At 46.0% G+C, this 25,487-nt stretch overlaps 1 protein-coding gene across 2 annotated transcripts in view; it reads left to right on the top strand.

The window, feature by feature from the left end:
* Positions 1 to 24,987, top strand: part of LOC134928346 (CAP-Gly domain-containing linker protein 1-like) — a 147,616-nt gene extending 122,629 nt beyond the window's left edge. For both annotated transcript variants that reach the window (XM_063923985.1, XM_063923986.1), the window contains one exon: positions 23,176 to 24,987. In XM_063923985.1, the coding sequence (XP_063780055.1) occupies positions 23,176 to 23,358 (183 nt within the window). In that variant the 3' untranslated portion in view covers positions 23,359 to 24,987. The remainder of the gene's footprint in view (positions 1 to 23,175) is intronic.
* The last annotated feature ends 500 nt before the right edge of the window (positions 24,988 to 25,487 follow it).

Here is a 25,487-nt window from a genome sequence, read left to right as displayed (position 1 = left end):
GGCGAGTATCAAAGTTGGCGGCTTTGTCTTGTAAAAGCCCTTATTTGATTTTCCATATGGATAGGGCAGAATTGAGGACTCGTCCCCAGTTTCTCCCAAAGGTGGTGTCAGCGTTTCACCTGAACCAGCCTATTATGGTGCCTAGGCTACTAGGGACTTGGAGGACTCCAAGTTGCTAGACGTTGTCAGGGCACTGAAAATATATGTTTCCAGAACGGCTAGAGTCAGAAAATCTGACTCACTGTTTATCCTATATGCACCTAACAAGCTGGGTGCTCCTGCTTCTAAGCAGACTATTGCTCGTTGGATTTGTAGTACAATTCAGCTTGCACATACTGTGGCAGGCCTGCCACAGCCAAAATCTGTCAATGCCCATTCCACAAGGAAGGTGGGCTCATCTTGGGCGGCTGCCCGAGAGGTCTCGGCTTTACAACTTTGCCGAGCAGCTACTTGGTCAGGGGCAAACACGTTTGCAAAAATTCTACAAATTTGATACCCTGGCTGAGGAGGACCTGGAGTTCTCTCATTCAGTGCTGCAGAGTCATCCGCACTCTCCCGCCCGTTTGGGAGCTTTGGTATAATCCCCATGGTCCTTACGGAGTTCCCAGCATCCACTAGGACGTTAGAGAAAATAAGAATTTACTCACCGGTAATTCTATTTCTCGTAGTCCGTAGTGGATGCTGGGCGCCCATCCCAAGTGCGGTTTATCTGCAATACTTGTACATAGTTATGGTTAACTAAATCGGGTTATTGTTGAGCCATCTGTTGAGAGGCTCTATTGTTTCATACTGTTAACTGTGTTTCATATCACGAGTTGTACGGTGTGATTGGTGTGGCTGGTATGAGTCTTACCCGGGATTTAAAATCCTTCCTTATTGTGTACGCTCGTCCGGGCACAGTACCTAACTGAGGCTTGGAGGAGGGTCATAGTGGGAGGAGCCAGTGCACACCAGGTAGTCTAAGATCTTTCTAGAGTGCCCAGCCTCCTTCGGAGCCCGCTATTCCCCATGGTCCTTACGGAGTTCCCAGCATCCACTACGGACTACGAGAAATAGAATTACCGGTGAGTAAATTCTTATTATCATCTCTAAATATTATCATTAGATAACTACAATTACAGGTCAGAACATAAAAGTCAAGTCTTACCTGGACTTAGTAGCGTCTCTGTGGCAATACACTGCAGAGCTTTTTACTGGGGTTGGTGAGGGGGTTGTTCTCAGCGACGTGGCTTTTGTGGGAGTGAAACATCTAGGACCTAGCTCCCCACTTTTCTGCTGTCCAAAGTGAAGCATATGCTCTCCTTTCATAGAGTAAAGGGTTGAGGCCTACCAGGGAGGGAAGTGACCAGCATACACGTGAGGAGTGGTAGTGTGGATCATGCATGGGCACTTGTGTGGCTCAGAGGTGGGGTACATTTTAAAAGTGTTAATTTGCTGTGCAACCATTGCATGCATTTGACGGGACAGTGCCTATTGTGTCCTGATTTGCGCTTGCAGGGAAAGGTGGGTATTGCATTGCACTGTTGTACGCTATGGAGGCGTGTGTCTCCACAACTCGTGACAAAATGATTGGAATTTTTTTTTAAATGCCCATATGGTCATGGCCATACGGCCCATACCCAAACAATAGTGTGACCATGTCCCCAGTGTGCCACAGCCACACACCCCGACACAATACTTCCAGTGTTGGGAGGTACACTGTTCATTGCTTTGTGCTTATACTATTTGTAAATGTGGCTGGGAGCAGCCATGTTTCATGTCTTGAGGCCGTCAAAGAAATGTTCTATTTATACAATGTGTAGCTTTTAAACAACTTTGTAATGAGACTTTATAATGTCCGCTTTAAATGAAATTGATCAAATCAAGGCGGTTTCAATGATCTCTTTGTCTGGTATTACGGTGGCAGCTATCAATATAGACACATGGGATCTATAGTATATGAAGTAAACTTGGGGAACAGATGTCAGTGCACAGCCTCAGGGTCTAACCAGATATGGCATAGGAAATGTGCGGTCTGCAAACCTGAATTTCTTGTTTCCTATACAGCTTATTCATGGGCAGCTGGTGAGCAAGGCAGTTGGGGGAGGTGGATTACCAGCAGCCCTCTGGTCTTCAGGCTCCCCTGTCCTTGGTTTCTGCTTCAGACGTCCCTTCTAGGTTAATGTTTGTGATAAGTTACAATATTTCTGTATTAATGGAACTTTAGGCTTAAAATTTACTGATTCAGAAACTGTGATTAGAAAAAAGATACATAGATTTCCAGCGCTCCAATAAAAGCCAATTTCACCGTTAAACACCAATATGTGACAAAATAATTTACAGAGTACCATTTTTCAGGTCTTTCACATAAAAACAGGACACAGATAGATCAGAGTTTACTCCTCTCAATAGGATCTGTAATAAATGGTGTCCCCCTTTCACAAGAGCTGCAATAGCTCATAAGAGGGTACACCAAAGAGAAAATGCAATAGTGCACATTATCGTTTTAAAAACACAAGTTTAATATTACATCAAACTTACAATAAAAAGATGAATTTAGCGCATATATATGCAATAGCTATATGAGCTATTTCAGCTCTTGTGAATTTATGAAAGGGGGATTTTCTAATCATGATTTGTAATATTGGTGCAGTGGGATATGCACTAAGAGGCACGGATTTTTAGCTGCACCTGTAATTTGTTTGCACATATTCTCTTAAAAACTCTTCTATTGTATATTCCTGATTCAGAAACTATAACACTAATCTGACGGTTCTTCTGACGTTCTCTGATAATGTTTAATTTTGCTTATAGAGACCCACAAATAACGCATCTCCTACTTTCATTTACAGAGGTAACCATGTACTGTAGCTTAGCAACATGTATACATAAGGACAAGGTATATTGTTGCAGTAAAACAAATTTGAGGATTATGATTTCTTTAAATTTAATTACGTATTTTAAAGTAGAGATGAGCGGGTTCGGTTCCTCGGAATCCGAACCCCCCCGAACTTCACCCATTTTACACGGTTCCGAGGCGGACTCGAATCTTCCCGCCTTGCTCGGTTAACCCGAGCGCGCCCGAACGTCAACATCCCGCTGTCTGATTCTCGCGAGATTCGTATTCCATATAAGGAGCCGCGCGTCACCGCCATTTTCACTCCTGTATTGGAGATGATAGGGAGAGGACGTGTGCAGCGTTCTCTCAGTTGTGTTCAGTGTGCTGCAAATATCTGTGCTCAGTGTGCTGCAAATATCTGTGCTCAGTGTGCTTGCAAATATCTGTGCTCAGTGTGCTGAAAATATCTGTGCTCAGTGTGCTGAAAATATCTACGTTCTCTGCCTGAAAAACGCTCCATATCTGTGCTCAGTGTGCTGCAAATATCTGTGCTCAGTGTGCTTTATTGTGGGGACTGGGGACCACCAGTATATAGTAGGAGGACAGTGCAGAGTTTTGCTGACCAGTGACCACCAGTATTATACATTCTCTGCCTGAAAAACGCTCCATATCTATGCTGCATTGTAGTATATAGTAGGAGGACAGTGCAGAATTTTGCTGACCAGTGACCACCAGTATTATATCAGTACGGTACAGTAGTCCACTGCTCTACCTACCTCTGTGTCGTCAAGTATACTATCCATCCATACCTGTGGTGCATTTTAGTTGTTGTGTGCAGTAGTAGGAGGACAGTGCATAATTTTGCTGACCACCAGTATATAATATATAGCAGTACGGTACAGTAGGCCACTGCTCTACCTACCTCTGTGTTGTCAAGTATACTATCCATCCATACCTGTGGTGCATTTAAGTTGTTGTGCGCAGTAGTAGGAGGACAGTGCATAATTTTGCTGACCACCAGTATATAATATATAGCAGTATGGTACAGTAGGCCACTGCTCTACCTACCTCTGTGTCGTCAAGTATACTATCCATCCATACCTGTGGTGCATTTTAGTTGTGCGCAGTAGTAGGAGGACAGTGCATAATTTTGCTGACCACCAGTATATAATATATAGCAGTACGGTACAGTAGTCCACTGCTCTACCTACCTCTGTGTCGTCAAGTATACTATCCATCCATACCTGTGGTGCATTTTAGTTGTTGTGCGCAGTAGTAAGAGGACAGTGCATCATTTTGCTGACCACCACTATATAATATATAGCAGTACGGTACAGTAGTCCACTGCTCTACCTACCTCTGTGTCGTCAAGTATACTATCCATCCATACCTGTGGTGCATTTTAGTTTTGCGCAGTATATATAGTAGGAGGACAGTGCATAATTTTGCTGACCACCAGTATATAATATATAGCAGAACGGTACAGTAGTCCACTGCTCTACCTCTGTGTCGTCAAGTATACTACAAAAGTTCAGTAAAATGACCCAAAAATCAAAATTAAAAGCGTATGAGGAGAAGCGTAAACTTGCCAATATGCCATTTACGACACGGAGTGGCAAGGAACGGCTGAGGCCCTGGCCTATGTTCATGGCTAGTGGTTCAGATTCACACGAGGATGGAAGCACTCATCCTCTCGCTAGAAAACTGCAGTGCCACTCCTAGATGGGCCAGGTGTTTGTGTCGGCCACTTGGGTCGCTTAGCTTAGTCACACAGCTACCTCAGTGCACCTCTTTTTTTCTTTGCATCATGTGCTGTTTGGGGACTATTTTTTAATCTGACATCCTGTCTGACACTGCAGTGCCACTCCTAGATGGGCCAGGTGTTTGTGTCGGCCACTTGGGTCGCTTAGCTTAGTCACACAGCGACCTTGGTGCACCTCTTTTTTTCTTTGCATCATGTGCTGTTTGGGGACTATTTTTTAATCTGCCATCCTGTCTGACACTGCAGAGTGCCACTCCTAGATGGGCCAGGTGTTTGTGCCGGCCACTTGGGTCGCTTAGCTTAGTCATCCAGCGACCTCGGTGCAAATTTTAGGACTAAAAATAATATTGTGAGGTGTTCAGAATAGACTGGAAATGAGTGGAAATTATGGTTATTGAGGTTAATAATACTATGGGATCAAAATGACCCCTAAATTCTATGATTTAAGCTGTTTTTGAGGGTTTTTTGTAAAAAAACACCCGAATCCAAAACACACCCGAATCCGACAAAAAATTTTCAGGGAGGTCTTGCCAAAACGCGTCCGAATCCAAAACACGGCCGCGGAACCGAATCCAAAACCAAAACACAAAACCCGAAAAATGTCCGGTGCACATCACTAATATTAAGTAATACTTACAGTTGCCTAAGAAATCCACAAGGGCTGTGTGTGTCCGTGTATTTTATATATATATATATATATATATACATATGTATATAGTGTGTGTGTGTGTGTGTGTGTGTGTGTATATATATATATATATACACACACACACACATGTATCGTACACCTCGACAAGTTGGCAATGAATGTCAGCTGAGTGTGCCCTTTAGCCACAGATATCTGATCACATTACACTCCTCAGTGTGTGACCATGTTTCCGCCAGCCCCGCCCATTGACGTATCTATAACGGGTGCAGTGTGTGTGAGGCACACGGGCCCCCAGTTTCCAGGGGGGCCCACCCCGCACACACTGCACCCATTTGTTTAATACTTACCTCACTGGAGTTCCCCATTGGAGCCATCCCTTCTCAGCAGCGTAATAGAGTTTGAACACTAGGTGGAACAAACGCTATTGCGCCTGCTGAAAACTCCGGAAAGATGGCACGGTGGCCATTTTTCCGGAGTTTCGCACATGCGCATTAGCAAAATCTTCGGGAAAATGGCCACCGCGCCGTGTTTCCGGAGGTTTGCGCATGCGCAATAGTCTGTTCTCAGACTCTATTGCTGCTGCGGAGAAGGATGGCACCGCCGGGGGACCCAGGAGAGGTAAGTATCAAAACACCTGTGCATCATTCAGAAAGGAGGGGGCCCCTGAAGCAGAAGGCTGCACACGGGCCTCCTCCTCTCTTAAAACGCCCCTGGCCCCGCCATCTTATTTCTGATGTTGGGTCAGTATGATTGATGTGAGGCGCAGTCCAATGGCCGTGAGGGAAAGCAGTGGTCTACCTGCTCTGCTGCTCTGGCGGGAAATAATCATGAAATAGAGAACATTACACATGTGATAGGTCTTGTTACATTACTTATTGAACCCTCCTCGTATAATATAATGTGTGGAATCAGTAGTTAGTAATAGACTATTGTACTTTTATGCTTTGAAGCTACCAGGCCTTATACACTATGTGGCCACCAGCTGGGTAGCTCATTTTATAGGGACATATTTTCCAGCAGGTCATCTGTGATCACACAGGCCTGTAGAAACTGTTGTATTGCTGGCCACATATGCTGACGTCTAGTTGGACTATTCCTATATGAATACATCTGTGAGTGGCATGAAAGGGATTATTATAACTATATGGGTTTCACTCCCCTTAGACATCCTTGGGATAAGTCAGAATGAACCAAGCCATTATTGGCTACTGTCAAAATTATTTTTCATGCATTATTCCATGAATGGAGAGTGCCCCAAATGTTAGGAAATGGGGATGAGCTGTAGTTTCTCACTGTGCTGTGCTCTCCTCCATTCAGGCTTCCTCCAGCACACACAGCATTAGGAGGTGGCCTGTACAGAAGGCAGACATGGGAGCAATCTGACCGCTTGGGAGCCATCTTGGGCCGTCAGGCTGGAGTGATTGCCCCCAGGCCAGCTTCCTCTTCATGTCCCTGTACAGTAGCGGATCTTGCCACGGGCAAGCCGTGACTTTCGCCCGGGGCGCCATCCGGAGGGCGCCGCACCAGGGCAAGATCCGCTGCTGCTGTGTGCCCCCCCGCTGCCGCTGGCCGCTGTGAAGGGAAACTAGACGCATACGCGTCTAGTTTCCCTTCGTGAAGAGGTCCTTTACTGTGCGGTGCGCGATGACGTCATCGCACACCGCACAGCAAAGGTCCTCTCCACGAAGGGAACTAGTCTAGTTTCCCTTCGTGGAGAGGACCTTTGCTGTGCGGCGCGCGATGACGTCATCGCGCACCGCACATCATTTCAGTCTGTACAGGGGGCGTAAATGACCACGCCCCCTGTACGAAGCCACGCCCCCTATTGCCGCCCGGGGTGCACAGAGCCCCAGAACCGGCCCTGTCCCCGTACTACTGTTATCCAGGCTTAGGTAATATCACAGTGCTCTGCATATGTCCCAACTGTCCTGATATTGACGTAATAATCCCAACAGTGGGCACATTTTTCCTGACCCCCTGAAAGCTGAGAGACATCCAACAGGTGCCATGCCAGGCATGACAAATCCCCAGCATACTGTACCTTGCACACTCCCCTATTTGTATGCACGTTGCTGAGAGCTGGCAGTGCACACTCCTTATCCTGATTTTCAGGGAGGTATGTGTGCTGGATAAAATGCTCTCTCTGGGTGAATGAGGTTCTGTGTATGCATACTGCACAACACACTGTAGCACAGCTCAATACAATAATAATAATAATAATAGTGCTAGACACTCTGGTGAAAAGTCTTTCTAATAATTTCATGTAGCATTCAGGCCTTGTATGATCTCTTGGAGAGAGATAAAGTACTAATTAATATGATCTCTAAAATAAAAGTTTATTAATTAAAACAAAGCAAATCTAGTCATAGCTAGTACAAAGAGTGATTCACAGGCAAATTCCCCTGCAATCCTCTGGTCGGAGAACTGATCATTGTATTAGCAGAAGCAGTAAATACATACAATGCTGTATATATTACTGTGGTATACAGTATTGTGATGTAACAATGACCTGCAGTAATTATAGGGATGGTTGCTACTTGCATCAGATACATTCAGGTCTGGCCACTAGTGTTACGTTTCCACCAGAGCTCATCCTAGGAACAGATGGACAGGGCATAGAGATTAAGCACTAATGTCCTTATAAGGGGCTAGTGGGGATGTACATGGCTGCATTGTGGCCCTGTCTCCTGTAACAATAATGCACGCACTGACAATACTAACCAAAGTCTCCCAAACATATTTCATATGTTGCAGCTAATCTAAATACAGTTTACGTTAAAGCTCGAAACATTGCAGTAATGGCATTGTGCTGAGCCTTTATTGAGTCCGCAGAGTGCTGCATTTTTGTGGTGTGTGTGTGTAATATATATATATATATATATATACATATGTATATATATATATATCTGTTCTCTTTATCACTATGGACTTTGCAGGTTTTATTATCTGTATTTTCATATGTTTTTAATGGAACAGCTATGTTACCAACCACCTGCAACGCCTTACAGTGGTTGAATCACAAAGAAAATGTTTTGTATAAAGTAAAATGATTGGCCCTGTCACTTTATTAATGATTGTTAATGCTGGTGTGAACCCTAAATGGAATCTACAATACCCACCATGTTTGGACTGAACCCACATCACATCTGCAGCTTTAGCTGTTTAACACAATGACATCAAAGTTTCAGCATTGTTAGTAGAGATGAGCGGGTTCGGTTCCTCGGAATCCGAACCCCCCCGAACTTCAGCCTTTTTACACGGGTCCGAGGCAGACTCGGATCTTCCCGCCTTGCTCGGCCAACCTGAGCGCGCCCGAACGTCATCATCCCGCTGTCGGATTCTCGCGAGGCTCGTATTCTATCGCGAGACTCGGATTCTATATAAGGAGCCGCGCGTCGCCGCCATTTTCACACGTGCATTGAGATTGATAGGGAGAGGACGTGGCTGGCGTCCTCTCCGTTAGAATAGATAGAGACACTTGAGTTGATTACTTAGTAATTTTGGGGAGCATTAGGAGTACTCAGAGTGCAGAGTTTTGCTGATAGTTAGTTACTAGTGACTGACCACCACCAGTTTTATTTATTATTTAATATAATCCGTTCTCTGCCTGAAAAAAAACGATACACAGTCACATACCATATCTGTGCTCAGCCTCAGTGTGCTGCATGATAATATCATCTATGCATATCTGACTGTGCTGAGTGCTCACTGCTCACACAGCTGAATTGTGGGGGAGACTGGGGTGCAGTTATAGCAGGAGTACAGTGCACACTTTTGCTGCCAGTGTGACTGACCAGTGACCACCAGTATATTGTCTGCCTGAAAAAGTTAAACACTCCTGTGGTGTTTTTTTTTTTTATTCTATAAACGCATTCTGCTGACAGTGTCCAGCAGGTCCGTCATTCATTATATTATATAAATATTTACCTGCAGTAGTGTTATATTTTTTTTGTTCATCTCTATCATCTTTATCATCTCTATATTAGCAGACGCAGTACGGTAGTCCACGGCTGTGGCTACCTCTGTGTCGTCAGTGCTCGTCCATAATTGTATACCTACCTGTGGTGGGGTTTTTTTTTCTATCTTCTTCATACTAGTAGTTTAGGAGTCTGCTGACAGTGTCCAGCAGGTCCGTCATTATATTATATATACCTGCAGTAGTGATATATATATTTTTTTTATATCATTATCATCTCTATACTAGCAGACGCAGTACGGTAGTCCACGGCTGTGGCTACCTCTGTGTCGTCAGTGCTCGTCCATAATTGTATACCTACCTGTAGTGGGTTTTTTTTTTTCTATCTTCTTCATACTAGTAGTTTAGGAGTCTGCTGACAGTGACCAGCAGGTCCGTCATTATATTATATATACCTGCAGTAGTGATATATATATATTTTTTATATCATTATCATCTCTATACTAGCAGACGCAGTACGGTAGTCCACGGCTGTAGCTACCTCTGTGTCGTCAGTGCTCGTCCATAATTGTATACCTACCTGTGGTGGGGTTTTTTTTTCTATCTTCTTCATACTAGTAGTTTAGGAGTCTGCTGACAGTGTCCAGCAGGTCCGTCATTATATTATATATACCTGCAGTAGTGATATATATATATTTCTCTAACGTCCTAAGTGGATGCTGGGGACTCCGTCAGGACCATGGGGTTTAGCGGCTCCGCAGGAGACAGGGCACAATAATAAAAGCTTTAGGATCAGGTGGTGTGCACTGGCTCCTCCCCCTATGACCCTCCTCCAAGCCTCAGTTAGATTTTTGTGCCCGGCCGAGAAGGGTGCAATCTAGGTGGCTCTCCTGAGCTGCTTAGAATAAAAGTTTAAGTTAGGTTTTTTATTTTCAGTGAGTCCTGCTGGCAACAGGCTCACTGCTACGAGGGACTTAGGGGAGAGAAGTAAACTCACCTGCGTGCAGGATGGATTTGCTTCTTAGGCTACTGGACACCATTAGCTCCAGAGGGAGTCGGAACACAGGTCTCACCCTGGGGTTCGTCCCGGAGCCGTGCCGCCGACCCCCCTTGCAGATGCCGAAGTTGAAGAGGTCCAGAGGTCCAGAAACAGGCGGCAGAAGACTTTGTCTTCATAAGGTAGCGCACAGCACTGCAGCTGTGCGCCATTGTTGTCAGCACACTTCATACCAGCGGTCACTGAGGGTGCAGGGCGCTGGGGGGGGCGCCCTGGGCAGCAATGTATTATACCTTTTTTATGGCTAAAATACATCACATATAGCCCTTGAGGCTATATGGATGTATTTAACCCCTGCCAGATCTCACAAACTCCGGGAGAAGAGCCCGCCGTTTTAGGGGGCGGGGCCTATTCTCCTCAGCACACGGCGCCATTTTCCTGCTCAGCTCTGCTGTGAGGAAGGCTCCCAGGCTCTCCCCTGCACTGCACTACAGAAACAGGGTTAAAACAGAGAGGGGGGGGGCACTTATTTGGCGATATGATTACATATGTGAAAATGCTATAAGGGAAAACACTTGTATAAGGGGTTGTCCCTGTATAATTATAGCGTTTTTGGTGTGTGCTGGCAAACTCTCCCTCTGTCTCCCCAAAGGGCTAGTGGGGTCCTGTCCTCTATCAGAGCATTCCCTGTGTGTGTGCTGTGTGTCGGTACGTGTGTGTCGACATGTAGGAGGACAATGTTGGTGAGGAGGCGGAGCAAATTGCCTGTATTGGTGATGTCACTCTCTAGGGAGTCGACACCGGAATGGATGGCTTATTTAGGAATTACGTGATAATGTCAACACGATGCAAGGTCGGTTGACGACATGAGACGGCCGGCAAACAAATTAGTACCTGTCCAGGCGTCTCAGACACCGTCAGGGGCTTGTAAAAACGCCCATTTACCTCAGTTGGTCGACACAGACACAGACACGGACACTGACTTCAGTGTCGACGGTGAAGAAACAAACGTATTTTCCTTTAGGGCCACACGTTACATGTTAAGGGCAATGAAGGAGGTGTTACATATTTCTGATACTACAAGTACCACAAATAAGGGTATTATGTAGGGTGGGAATAATCTACTTGTAGTTTTTCCTGAATCAGATAAATTAAAGTGTGTGATGATACGTGGGTTTCCTCCGATAGAAAATTATTTGAGGTATACCTTTTCCCGCCAGAAGTGAGGGCGAGTTGGGAAACACACCTTAGGGTGGATAAGGCGCTCACACGCTTATAAAAACAAGTGGCGTTACCGTCTCCAGATACGGCCGCCCTCAAGGAGCCAGCTGATAGGAAGCTGAAAAATATCCTAAAAAGTATATACACACATACTGGTGTTATACTACGACCAGCAATCGCCTCAGCCTGGATGTGCAGCGCTGGGGGGGCTTGGTCGGATTTCCTGACTGAAAATATTGATACCCTTGACAGGAACAATATTTTATTGACTATAGAGCATTTTAAGGATGCATTTCTATATATGCGAGATGCGCAGAGGGATATTTGCATTCTGGCATCAAGAGTAGATGTGATGTCCATATCTGCCAGACGATGTTTATAGACACGACAGTGGTCAGGTGATGCAGATTCCAGACGGCACATGGAAGTATTGCCGTATAAAGGGGCGGTCCATCGGACCTGGTGGCCATGGCAACAGCTGGAAAATCCACTTTTGTTACCCCAAGTCACATCTCAGCAGAAAAGGACACAGTCTTTTCAGTCTCAGTCCTTTCGTACCCATAAAGGCAGGCGGGCAAAAGGCCAGTCATATCTGCCCAGGGTTAGAGGAAAGGGAAGAAGACTGCAGCAGGCAGCCCATTCCCAGGAACAGAAGTCCTCCACAGCTTCTGCCAAGTCCGCAGCATGACGCTGGGGCCATACAAGCGGACTCAGGTGCGGTGGGGGGTCATCTCAAGAGTTTCAGCACGCAGTGGGCTCACTCGCAAGTGGACTCCTGGATCCTACACGTAGTATCCCAGGTGTACATTGGAAATTCGAGACGTCTTCCCCTCACAAGTTCCTGAAGTCTGCTTTACCAACGTCTCCCTCCGACAGGGAGGCAGTATTGGGAAAAAATTCACAGGCTGTATTCCCAGCAGGTGATAATCAAAGTACCCCTCCTACAACAAGGGAAGGGGTATTATTCCACACTATATTGTGGTACTGAAGCCAAACGGCTCGGTGAGATCTAAAAGATTTGAACAATTACATACAAGGGTTCAAATCAAGATGGAGTCACTCAGAGCAGTGATAGCGAACCAGGACGATATGGTGTCACTGGATATCAGGGACGCTTACCTACATGTCCAAATTTTGCCCTTCTCACCAAGGGTATCTCAGGTTCGTGGTACAGAACTGTCACTATCAGTTCAGACGCTGCCGTTTGGATTGTCCACGGCACCCCGGGTCTTTACCATGGTAATGGCCGAAATGATGATTCTTCCTAAAAGAAATATGGACGCTTTCCTGATAAGGGCAAGGTCCAGAGAACAGTTGGCGGTCGGAGTAGCACTATCTCATGTAGTTCTACGACAGCACGAGTGGATTCTAAATATTCCAAAATCGCAGCTTTTTCCGACGACACGTCTAATGTTCCTAGGAATGATTCTGGACACAGTCCAGAAAAGGATGTTTTCTCCCGGAGAAGAAGGCCAGGGAGTTATCCGAGCTAGTCAGAAACCTCCTAAAACCAGGAAAAGTATCAGTGCATCATTGCACAAGGGTCCTGTGAAAAATGGTGGTTTCTTACAAAGCGATCCCATTCGGTAGATTTCACGCAAGAACCTTTCAGTGGAATCTGCTGGGAAAATAGTCCGGATCGCATCTTCAGATGCATCAGCGGATAACCCTGTCTCCAAGGACAAGGGTGTTTTCTTCTGCGGTGGCTGCAGAGTGCTCATCTATGAAAGGGCCGCAGATTCGACATTCAGGACTGGGTCCTGGTGACCACGGATGCCAGCCTGAGTGGCTGGGGAGCAGTCACACAAGGAAAAAATTTCCAGGGAGTGTGATCAAGTCTGGAGACTTCTCTCCACATAAATATACTGGAGCTAAGGGCAATTCACAAGGCTCTAAGCTTAGCAAGACCTCTGCTTCAAGGTCAGCCGGTATTGACCCAGTGGGACAACATCACGGCAGTCGCCCACGTAAACAGACAGGGCGGCACATGAAGCAGGAGGGAAATGGCAGAAACTGCAAGGATTCTTCGCTGGGCGAAAAATCATGTGATAACACTCTCAGCAGTGTTAATTCCGGGAGTGGAAAACTGGGAAGCAGACTTCCTCAGCAGGCATAACCTCCACCCGGGAGAGTGGGGACTTCAGCGGGAAGTCTTCCACATGATTGTAAACCGTTGGGAAAAACCAAAGGTGGACATGATGGCGTCCCGCCTGAACAAAAAACTAGACAGATATTGCGCCAGGTCAAGGGACCCTCAGGCAATAGCGGTGGACGCTCTGGTAACACTGTGGGTGTACCAGTCAGGGTATGTGTTCCCTCCTATGCATCTCATACCAAAAGTACTGAGAATCATAAGAAGGAGATGAGTAAGAACGATACTCGTGGTTCCGGATGGGTCAAGAAGGACTTGGTACCCGGAACTTCAAGAGATGCTCACGGAAGAACCGTGGCCTCTACCTTTAAGAAAGGACCTGCTCCAGCAGGGGCCTTGTCTGTTCCAAGACTTACCGCGGCTGCGTTTGACGGCATGGCAGTTGAACGCCGGATCCTGAAAGGGCATTCCAGATGAAGTCATCCCTACCCTGGTCGAAGCCAGGAAGGATGTAACCGCAAAACATTTTCACCGCATTTGGCGAAAATATGTTGCGTGGTGTGAGGCCAAGAAGGTCCCTACAGAGGAATTCCAACTGGGTCGTTTCCTACATTTCCGGAAAACAGGACTGTCTATGGGCCTAAAATTAGGGTCCATTAAGGTTCAAATTTCGACCCTGTCGAATTTCTTCCAGAAAGAACTGGCTTCAGTGCCTGAAGTTCAGACGTTTGTAAAAGGGGTACTGCATATACAGCCTCCTTTTGTGCCCCAGTGGCACCTTGGGATCTCAATGTTGTTTTGAGTTTCCTAAAGTCACATTGGTTTGATCCACTCACCACTGTGGAATTAAAACATTTCACATGGAAGGTGAAGATTCTATTAGCCCTGGCTTCAACCAGGCGTGTGTCAGAATGGGCGGCTTTATCATATAAAAGCCCTTACTTAATTTTTCATTCTGACAGGGCAGAATTGAGGACTCGTCCTCAATTTCTCCTTAAGGTGTTTTCTGTTTTTCACATGAACCAACCTATTGTGGTACCTGCGGCTACTAGGGACTTGGAGGACTCCAAGTTACTTGACGTTGTCAGGGCCCTGAAAATATATGTTTCCAGGACGACTGGAGTCAGAAAATCTGACTCGCTGTTTAGCCTGTATGCACCCAACAAGATGGGTGTTCCTGCTTCTAAGCAGACGATTGCTCGCTGGATTTGTAGTACAATTCAGCTTGCACATTCTGTGGCAGGCTTGCCACAGCCAAAATCAGTAAAAGCCCATTCCACAAGGAAGTGGGCTCATCTTGGGCGGCTGCCCGAGGGGTCTCGGCTTTACAACTTTGCCGAGCTGCTACTTGGTCAGGGGCACACCCTGACTGAGGAGGACCTGGAGTTCTCTCATTCGGTGCTGCAGAGTCATCCGCACTCTCCCGCCCGTTTGGGAGCTTTGGTATAATCCCCATGGTCCTGACGGAGTCCCCAGCATCCACTTAGGACATTAGAGAAAATAAGAATTTACTTACCGATAATTCTATTTCTCGTAGTCCGTAGTGGATGCTGGGCGCCCATCCCAAGTGCGGATTGTCTGCAATACTTGTACATAGTTATTGTTACAAAAATCGGGTTATTCTTGTTGTGAGCCATCTTTTCAGAGGCTCCTTCGTTGTTATCATACTGTTAACTGGGTTCAGATCACAGGTTGTACGGTGTGATTGGTGTGGCTGGTATGAGTCTTACCCGGGATTCAATATCCTTCCTTATTATGCACGCTCGTCCGGGCACAGTATCCTAACTGAGGCTTGGAGGAGGGTCATAGGGGGAGGAGCCAGTGCACACCACCTGATCCTAAAGCTTTTATTATTGTGCCCTGTCTCCTGCGGAGCCGCTAAACCCCATGGTCCTGACGGAGTTCCCAGCATCCACTACGGACTACGAGAAATAGAATTATCGGTAAGTAAATTCTTATTTTTTTATATCATTATCATCTCTATACTAGCAGACACAGTACGGTAGTCCACGGCTGTGGCTACCTCTGTGTCGTCAGTGCTCGTCCATAATTGTATACCTACCTGTGGTGGGGTTTTTTTTTCTATCTTCTTCATACTAGTAGTTTAGGAGTCTGCTGACAGTGTCCAGCAGGTCCGTCATTATATTATATATATCTGCAGTAGTGATATATATATATTTTTTATATCATTATCATCTCTATACTAGCAGACGCAGTACGGTAGTCCACGGCTGTAGCTACCTCTGTGTCGTCAGTCACTCGTCATCCATAAGTATACTAGTATCCATCCATCTCCATTGTTTACCTGAGGTGCCTTTTAGTTGTGCCTATTAAAATATGGAGAACAAAAATGTTGAGGTTCCAAAAATAGGGAAAGATCAAGATCCACTTCCACCTCGTGCTGAAGCTGCTGCCACTAGTCATGGCCGAGACGATGAAATTCCATCAACGTCGTCTGCCAAGGCCGATGCCCAATGTCATAGTACAGAGCATGTAAAATCCAAAACACAAAATATCAGTAAAAAAAGGACTCAAAAATCTAAAATAAAATCGTCGGAGGAGAAGCGTAAACTTGCCAATATGCCATTTACCACACGGAGTGCCAAGGAACGGCTGAGGCCCTGGCCTATGTTCATGGCTAGTGGTTCAGCTTCACATGAGGATGGAAGCACTCAGCCTCTCGCTAGAAAAATGAAAAGACTTAAGCTGGCAAAAGCACAGCAAAGAACTGTGCGTTCTTCGAAATCACAAATCCACAAGGAGAGTCCAATTGTGTCGGTTGCGATGCCTGACCTTCCCAACACTGGACGTGAAGAGCATGCGCCTTCCGCCATTTGCACGCCCCCTGCAAGTGCTGGAAGGAGCACCCGCAGTCCAGTTCCTGATAGTCAGATTGAAGATGTCAGTGTTGAAGTACACCAGGATGAGGAGGATATGGGTGTTGCTGGCGCTGGGGAGGAAATTGACAAGGAGGATTCTGATGGTGAGGTGGTTTGTTTAAGTCAGGCACCCGGGGAGACACCTGTTGTCCGTGGGAGGAATATGGCCATTGACATGCCTGGTGAAAATACCAAAAAAATCAGCTCTTCGGTGTGGAAGTATTTAAACAGAAATGCGGACAACAGGTGTCAAGCCGTATGTTGCCTTTGTCAAGCTGTAATAAGTAGGGGTAAGGACGTTAACCACCTCGGAACATCCTCCCTTATACGTCACCTGCAGCGCATTCATCATAAGTCAGTGACAAGTTCAAAAACTTTGGGCGGAAGCAGTCCACTGACCAGTAAATCCCTTCCTCTTGTAACCAAGCTCACGCAAACCACCCCACCAACTCCCTCAGTGTCAATTTCCTCCTTCCCCAGGAATGCCAATAGTCCTGCAGGCCATGTCACTGGCAATTCTGACGAGTCCTCTCCTGCCTGGGATTCCTCCGATGCATCCTTGAGTGTAACGCCTACTGCTGCTGGCGCTGCTGGTGCTGCTGTTGTTGCTGCTGGGAGTCGATGGTCATCCCAGAGGGGAAGTCGTAAGACCACTTTTACTACTTCCACCAAGCAATTGACTGTCCAACAGTCCTTTGCGAGGAAGATGAAATATTACAGCAGTCATCCTGCTGCAAAGCGGATAACTGAGGCCTTGGCATCCTGGGCGGTGAGAAACGTGGTTCCGGTATCCATCATTACTGCAGAGCCAACTATAGACTTGATTGAGGTACTGTGTCCCCGGTACCAAATACCATCTAGGTTCCATTTCTCTAGGCAGGCGATACCGAAAATGTACACAGACCTCAGAAAAAGACTCACCAGTGTCCTAAAAAATGCAGTTGTACCCAATGTCCACTTAACCACGGACATGTGGACAAGTGGAGCAGGGCAGACTCAGGACTATATGACTGTGACAGCCCACTGGGTAGATGTATTGACTCCCGCCGCAAGAACAGCAGCGGCGGCACCAGTAGCAGCATCTCGCAAACGCCAACTCTTTCCTAGGCAGGCTACGCTTTGTATCACCGCTTTCCAGAATACGCACACAGCTAAAAACCTCTTACGGCAACTGAGGAAGATCATCGCAGAATGGCTTACCCCAATTGGACTCTCCTGTGGATTTGTGGCATCGGACAACGCCAGCAATATTGTGTGTGCATTAAATATGGGCAAATTCCAGCACGTCCCATGTTTTGCACATACCTTGAATTTGGTGGTGCAGAATTATTTAAAAAACGAGAGGGGCATGCAAGAGATGCTGTCGGTGGCCCGAAGAATTGCGGGACACTTTCGGCGTACAGGCACCACGTACAGAAGACTGGAGCAACACCAAAAATGCCTAATCCTGCCCTGCCATCATCTGAAGCAAGAAGTGGTAACGAGGTGGAATTCAACCCTCTATATGCTTCAGAGGTTGGAGGAGCAGCAAAAGGCCATTCAAGCCTATACAACTGACCACGATATAGGAGGTGGAATGCACCTGTCTCAAGCGCAGTGGAGAATGATTTCAACGTTGTGCAAGGTTCTGCAACCTTTTGAACTTGCCACACGTGAAGTCAGTTCAGACACTGCCAGCCTGAGTCAGGTCATTCCCCTCATCAGGCTTTTGCAGAAGAAGCTGGAGACATTGAAGGAGGAGCTAACACGGAGCGATTCCGCTAGGCATGTGGGACTTGTGGATGGAGCCCTTAATTCGCTTAACAAGGATTCACGGGTGGTCAATCTGTTGAAATCAGAGCACTACATTTTGGCCACCGTGCTCGATCCTAGATTTAAAACCTACGTTGTATCTCTCTTTCCGGCAGACACAAGTCTGCAGGGGTTCAAAGAACTGCTGGTGAGAAAATTGTCAAGTCAAGCGGAACGCGACCTGTCAACATCTCCTCCTTCACATTCTCCCGCAACTGGGGGTGCGAGGAAAAGGCTCAGAATTCCGAGCCCACCCGCTGGCGGTGATGCAGGGCAGTCTGGAGCGACTGCTGATGCTGACATCTGGTCCGGACTGAAGGACCTGACAACGATTACGGACATGTCGTCTACTGTCACTGCATATGATTCTCTCACCATTGAAAGAATGGTGGAGGATTATATGAGTGACCGCATCCAAGTAGGCACGTCAGACAGTCCGTACGTATACTGGCAGGAAAAAGAGGCAATTTGGAGGCCCTTGCACAAACTGGCTTTATTCTACCTAAGTTGCCCTCCCACAAGTGTGTACTCCGAAAGAGTGTTTAGTGCCGCCGCTCACCTTGTCAGCAATCGGCGTACGAGGTTACTTCCAGAAAATGTGGAGAAGATGATGTTCATTAAAATGAATCATAATCAATTCCTCCATGGAGGCATTCACCAGCAGCAATTGCCTCCACAAAGTACACAGGGAGCTGTGATGGTGGATTCCAGTGGGGACGAATTGATAATCTGTGAGGAGGGGGATGTACACGGTGATGAATCGGAGGATGATGATGAGGTGGACATCTTGCCTCTGTAGAGCCAGTTTGTGCAAGGAGAGATTAATTGCTTCTTTTTTGGTGGGGGTCCAAACCAACCCGTAATTTCAGTCACAGTCGTGTGGCAGACCCTGTCACTGAAATGATGGGTTGGTTAAAGTGTGCATGTCCTGTTTATACAACATAAGGGTGGGTGGGAGGGCCCAAGGACAATTCCATCTTGCACCTCTTTTTTCTTTCATTTTTCTTTGCGTCATGTGCTGTTTGGGGAGTGTTTTTTGGAAGGGCCATCCTGCGTGACACTGCAGTGCCACTCCTAGATGGGCCAGGTGTTTGTGTCGGCCACTAGGGTCACTTATCTTAGTCACACAGCTACCTCATTGCGCCTCATTTTTTTCTTCTTTGCGTCATGTGCTGTTTGGGGAGTATTTTTTGGAAGGGCCATCCGGCCTGACACTGCAGTGCCACTCCTAGATGGGCCAGGTGTTTGTGTCGGCCACTAGGGTCGCTTAGCTTACTCACACAGCTACCTCATTGCGCCTCTTTTTTTCTTTGCGTCATGTGCTGTTTGGGGAGTGTTTTTTGGAAGGGCCATCCTGCGTGACACTGCAGTGCCACTCCTAGATGGGCCAGGTGTTTGTGTCGGCCACTAGGGTCGCTTATCTTAGTCACACAGCTACCTCATTGCGCCTCTTTTTTTTCTTCTTTGCGTCATGTGCTGTTTGGGGAGTATTTTTTTGAAGGGCCATCCGGCCTGACACTGCAGTGCCACTCCTAGATGGGCCAGGTGTTTGTGTCGGCCACTAGGGTCGCTTAGCTTACTCACACAGCTACCTCATTGCGCCTCTTTTTTTCTTTCCGTCATGTGCTGTTTGGGGAGTGTTTTTTGGAAGGGCCATCCTGCGTGACACTGCAGTGCCACTCCTAGATGGGCCAGGTGTTTGTGTCGGCCACTAGGGTCGCTTAGCTTACTCACACAGCTACCTCATTGCGCCTCTTTTTTTCTTTGCGTCATGTGCTGTTTGGGGAGTGTTTTTTGGAAGGGCCATCCTGCGTGACACTGCAGTGCCACTCCTAGATGGGCCAGGTGTTTGTGTCGGCCACTAGGGTCGCTGAGCTTAGTCACACAGCTACCTCATTGCGCCTCTTTTTTTCTTTGCGTCATGTGCTGTTTGCGGAGTGTTTTTTGGAAGGGCCATCCTGCGTGACACTGCAGTGCCACTCCTAATTGGGCCAGGTGTTTGTGTCGGCCACTTGGGTCGCTGAGCTTAGTCATCCAGCGACCTCGGTGCAAATTTTAGGACTAAAAATAATATTGTGAGGTGTGAGGTGTTCAGAATAGACTGAAAATGAGTGGAAATTATGGTTATTGAGGTTAATAATACTTTGGGATCAAAATGACCCCCAAATTCTATGATTTAAGCTGTTTTTTAGTTGTTTTTTTTTAAAACACCCGAATCCAAAACACACCCGAATACGACAAAAAAAATTCGGTGAGGTTTTGCCAAAACGCGTTCGAACCCAAAACACGGCCACGGAACCGAACCCAAAACCAAAACACAAAACCCGAAAAATTTCCGGTGCACATCTCTAATTGTTAGTGCTGTTGATGGAACTTTCCCATGTTACTGCGTCGCCGGATGAAGTGTCATTATGCGGACCCAAAATGCTTATGCCTCTGTTCTTCTGTCCCAGAATTCCCAGCCCATTCCCCTTTTCCCCGACCCAACCATCAGGACAGGTTGTAATAGCTATATACTGTATCTCTGAGAAGGTAGAAGTACAGGGAAGGTTTTCTGGTCTGAGACAACTTCTGATAACATGGGTGTAGATTTTCTTTTTAAAATGTTGGGAGCCCTAGACACACTGAAGCTAACTGTATGGGGCAGTTCTCCCTGGTAGTAGACCGTTTCCATCCAAGGTCCAGAGGTGTCATCTTGATCCATTACACCTGGGTGATAGTTATCTATTCCCAAACTTAGCCCTCTTTCGTTTTCTTAATTTGACCTGGTCTGCATTGAATCATTGATGTAAAAATAGCATTTTGTATTGGCTAATTAATTGAACTCAGCTGTATTTATCAAAGCATGGAGAGAGGTAAAGTGGAGAGAGATAAATCACTAGCCAATCAGCTTGAAACTCTCATCTTCCCGTGTTTGAAATATGACAGGAGCTGATTGGTTAGTATTTTATCTCCAAGCTTTGATAAATACCCCCCTTATCAGAGAAAGTCAGCGCTAAATACAGAAGCAGACAAACGTCTTCTAGATAAAAAAAGGTTTCAGCTCAATGTCTCTGGGGGTCTCACAGCGGAAAGGAAAGTGGCTCCAAGCAGGAACTTCCACTAAAAACCTAAAAAAAAAATGAAAAGATTTTAAAACTTTATTTTTTTTTTACATTGAAAAAAAGTTACTTTAATTTTGTTACTCTTGCAGCTTTTCCTATTACTTAGCTTTTGCTGTCTGGCTTCATTCTATGATATATATTTATATTGTCAGCCAGTTTTTATTATTTTCTCAACACAGTGCTTACAATTAGATTCCATTGTATCCAAGAAGCAGCTTTGTGTCCTACCCCAGGGCGACATAAACAAATCTTCCTAATCTTATAAAGACAAGGCCAACAGGCACAAAAGGAGATATTATTGAGAATGACATAAAGGCTGATTTGCATACATGCCCAGGAAGTTGTACTGTGCAGCTCACACCACTGAAAAAGATTGCATTATGCCTTTGTAAAGCCCCAGGGGTTACTTTAAGCTGCATCCCAAAATAAGAGTGGATCACAAGAGACCGGTTCATGATATTTCCACTGGTGCAAATTATATTGTGTGAGCTTTTTTTTTTTCTTTTATCACTAGCTGGTAGTAGCACCTGTGTCTGCCTAATTAGCAATGAACAAACCCATCTCCACACAGAATAACATTTACAGTGACTATTAGATAGCAGAATATAGAAAATAGATGTGATGCGGTTACATTGCCGGCAGTCGGGATCCCGGCGGTCCGGATACCAATACCGGAATCCCGACCACTGACAATGCCGCCAGCCGGAATCCGAGCTAACAGGGGCTATTCCCACTAGTGGGTATCCATGACACCCATAGAGTGGGAATAGAACCTGTGGTGGGCGCAGTGAGCCACCAAGCCCGCAGCATGGTGAAAGTAGCAAGCCTGCAAGGGTCTTTGTTGTGCTCGTTCCTCTGCCGGCATTCTGGCGTCCGGGATCCCGGAGTCGGTATGCTGACCGTTGGGATCCCGGCTGCCGGCATACCATACCCAACGCAAAAAGACATATTGGGGTTACTTTACTAAGGTGGGAGGTTTTTTTTTAGAACTGGTGATGTTGCCCATAGCAACCAGTCATATTCTATCTATTATCTTCTAGAAGCGGCTAGATAAATGTTAAGTAGAATCTGATTGGTTGCTATGAGCAACATCACCAGTTCTAAAAAAACTCCCACCTTAGTAAATTTACCCCTTGGTTTAGTACTGACATGCACATTGAACCAAGATTCTAGTGGGGGAAAATTATCAACTCTTGGAGATAAAAAAAGGGGTCTATGTACTAAGCCTTGCAGACTGATCTAGGACGGTTTTTAAAGCCGCAGTCAATTACAAGGCAAAACCTTGTCTTGTAATTAGAGATGAGCGGGTTTGGTTTTACTCGGATTTACTCGGTTCTCAAAACGGCATACTATTGGCTCACGGATGTCACGTGTTTTGGATAGCCAATCAGAAAAATCCGGATAAAACCGAACTGGCGTTAATTCTGGCGTTACATCCGAACCCGCTCATCTCTACTTGTAATTGACTGCCACTTTAAAAGAACGTCCTAGATCAGTCGGCATCCCGCAATCTCGGACACTATTGCATCTCGCCTTTGGAGAGAGATAAAATGGACAGAGATAAAGTACCAGACAATCAGCTCCTAACTGTCATGTTACAGGCTGTGTTTGAAAATGGACAGTTGGTTAGTTGGTACTTTATCTCTCTCCAAGGCTTAGTAGATAGACCCCCTTAGTACCAGCCAATCAGCTTTTAACGGTCATTTTTCAAACACAGCCTGTAATATGACAGTTACAAACTGTCATGTGTTATAAATGTACCCATTGTGAGGTTATAACGGCTATTTCTGCAATTTGGATCCCAAGGAACCCATCTGCGTGCATTCTCCACACACATGAAACGGTCTACATGTATTCATTTATAAACTTCCTTAACCACATCACACAGCTTGTGAGCACGCCAATAGTTCTGTGAGCCAGAAAACAAATGTTTTCATTCTTCCTAGATTGCAGAGAAGAATGATGAAATCCGGCGCATGCAGGGTCATGTGGACAGCTTGTGCTGCGATATGGATAGCCTGAAGCTTTGCAGAGATCTGGGCGACTCTACTGAGGATGGAACCTGGCAGCGGCTCTCTGGAATCACACACAATGTATATAAACTTGCAGCAGATATGACCCTGGATTAGTCACTCCAGTGCACTTCTGAAACATGCTTTCTTTTCTGACTACTATACAAGTGATGCCTGGAATGCGATTGAAGGGTTTTTAGGAGAGCCAAATGTGTAACATTTTTCTAATTAATATTTTACAGGACATGTTATTTTTTCGTAGCTATGTGCCATTTTACAAACAGATGAAACTATGTTGTTGAATAGTAATCATTGCTGCATGTACGAGAAAGTCTGGCTGCATAAAAGTTAAAGATACACCAAATTCATCCTTTAGGACCAGGGGCGTAGCCAGAACTTTGTGGGCCCCATAGCGACATTTTGAAAGGACCCTGGCCCAATGCTTCTAGAGAAACACCTCTCCGCAGCAATTGTTCATTTTATTACAGTATATCCTTTAACAAAAGATCCCAGTGAATAATGAATCATAACTGTAGTTTTATGTACACGTGAAAAAGGAACGGTCGTAGTTACAGCAACAGACCTTTGCAACCACCCGGCCCCGCTCCCGATCAGCCAAGTGCTGTGTCCCCAGCCTGACCCAATGTGAGCTCCCTGCAAGCCCCGTACATACTGTGCTAGAAACAGCTCAGTGTGTATGGGATTCTATGGGACTGAGAGGTTGGGCCAGCAAATATTAAACAGCTCATATGCGGCGTCCTGATCCTGGCGTTGTAGGAGCATTTTAAGCTGTTTATCGGTTAACACTCCTGCAACGGACTTACATACAGGTGTATACAATCGCTGGCCCATTCACCACAAACCGGATTGTATAGGTGTGTACCCAGCTTTACTTAAAACCCACACGGTATTGCTGAGTCTTGAGGTGAAAACGCTACACAGTACATCCCTAATAATGTCATGTCAGCTATTCTAGATGGTGCTCTACAGGCCAAATACAGGCCACATGTTCATTCCGTCCTTCATTAAAGTCATTCCGGTGTGTATGGGGAATCCGGGCTGACGGGGATTGGTTGTGATGTTGGTGCAAATCCCCGTCGCTCCAGTGTGTACCCAGCTTAACAGTGCAACACACTTAAGTCCATCTTGACCAATGACATTGGTGCCAACACGCACAGTGATTAGTTTGCCATAGCAGGTGTTGTGGGATTTGCACTGCACATGCCCTGAAAGTGGGAGCACGCATACACATGATTGCAGACGCCTTATGCTTATAACGTCATATAACTAGAGAGGCAGGACAGGGAGGGGAGGACTAACATAGGTATAGCTTAGTGAGGGTGCATACACGTAAATGCGGCTCATACAAACCTGCAGTTATACGCATATACCCCTATCAGAAGGCGTATCTTTTGCATGTGCTATAGTGGTAGAAATACACGCTAGTAATGGCGGCATGTTGGAAACTAGTCACCAATGAAGTGGCAGCACATATGTACATATGTGTACAGCTCTGTATATGTGCAAAATGCACTGTTGTACTGCCAACGCTGCATCAGCCTCGTTGTGTCTGAGCCATTGGGGTTAACAGGAGTCTCCCAACTTACTGTCCATAACAGAATATCACGTGTGATCTTTACAAGCTGTTCCCACCCATTATAATAGGGACGTGGCAGCATGTTAGGACCCGACCTGGGCTTATCTCACCATGATTTCAAATAAATAATGATTTGTAAATACACAAAATCTCTGTTTTTATTTCACATGGATCCTTAACATTAATGTTGTGTGTGTGTTATACTGTAGCTAGCTACTCCTAGGGAGTTCACCCACTTCAGGGTCACATCTACTTTATATGTTATTTGACAAATGTTAACATTTATGTAATATTTAAGTTGTATTTACCATACTTTTTCATTTATAAGGGTATACAAGCGAATTGTATGTTGTCAGTTGGACACAGTGTCGGCATTTGCTGACGTCTGTGGCTGCCAAATCCAATGCTAGTGAGAGTATCATCCATCTTCTTATGTATACATCACACCGCCCACTGTTTTCTCAGTCAACCCTGTATCTGTCACCTACACCCACCCCATACTGATTACCAAAGACCCATCTGGAAAAGGCTTGCCACCCCCTGCACACATGCCTCAGAAGTGCACAGAATCTGTCTACACGCTAACCACACCCACGTGAGGCTGATCTTTTCCGTGCATCTGCACTGTCACCTCCCATGAAAAGCCCAT

The sequence above is a fragment of the Pseudophryne corroboree genome, chromosome 5 (genome assembly GCF_028390025.1).
Source record: "Pseudophryne corroboree isolate aPseCor3 chromosome 5, aPseCor3.hap2, whole genome shotgun sequence".
Classification (NCBI taxonomy): Eukaryota; Metazoa; Chordata; class Amphibia; order Anura; family Myobatrachidae; genus Pseudophryne; species Pseudophryne corroboree.
The sequence above is the reverse complement of the archived record's forward strand: the minus strand, read 5'-3'. Positions and strand labels throughout refer to the sequence as shown.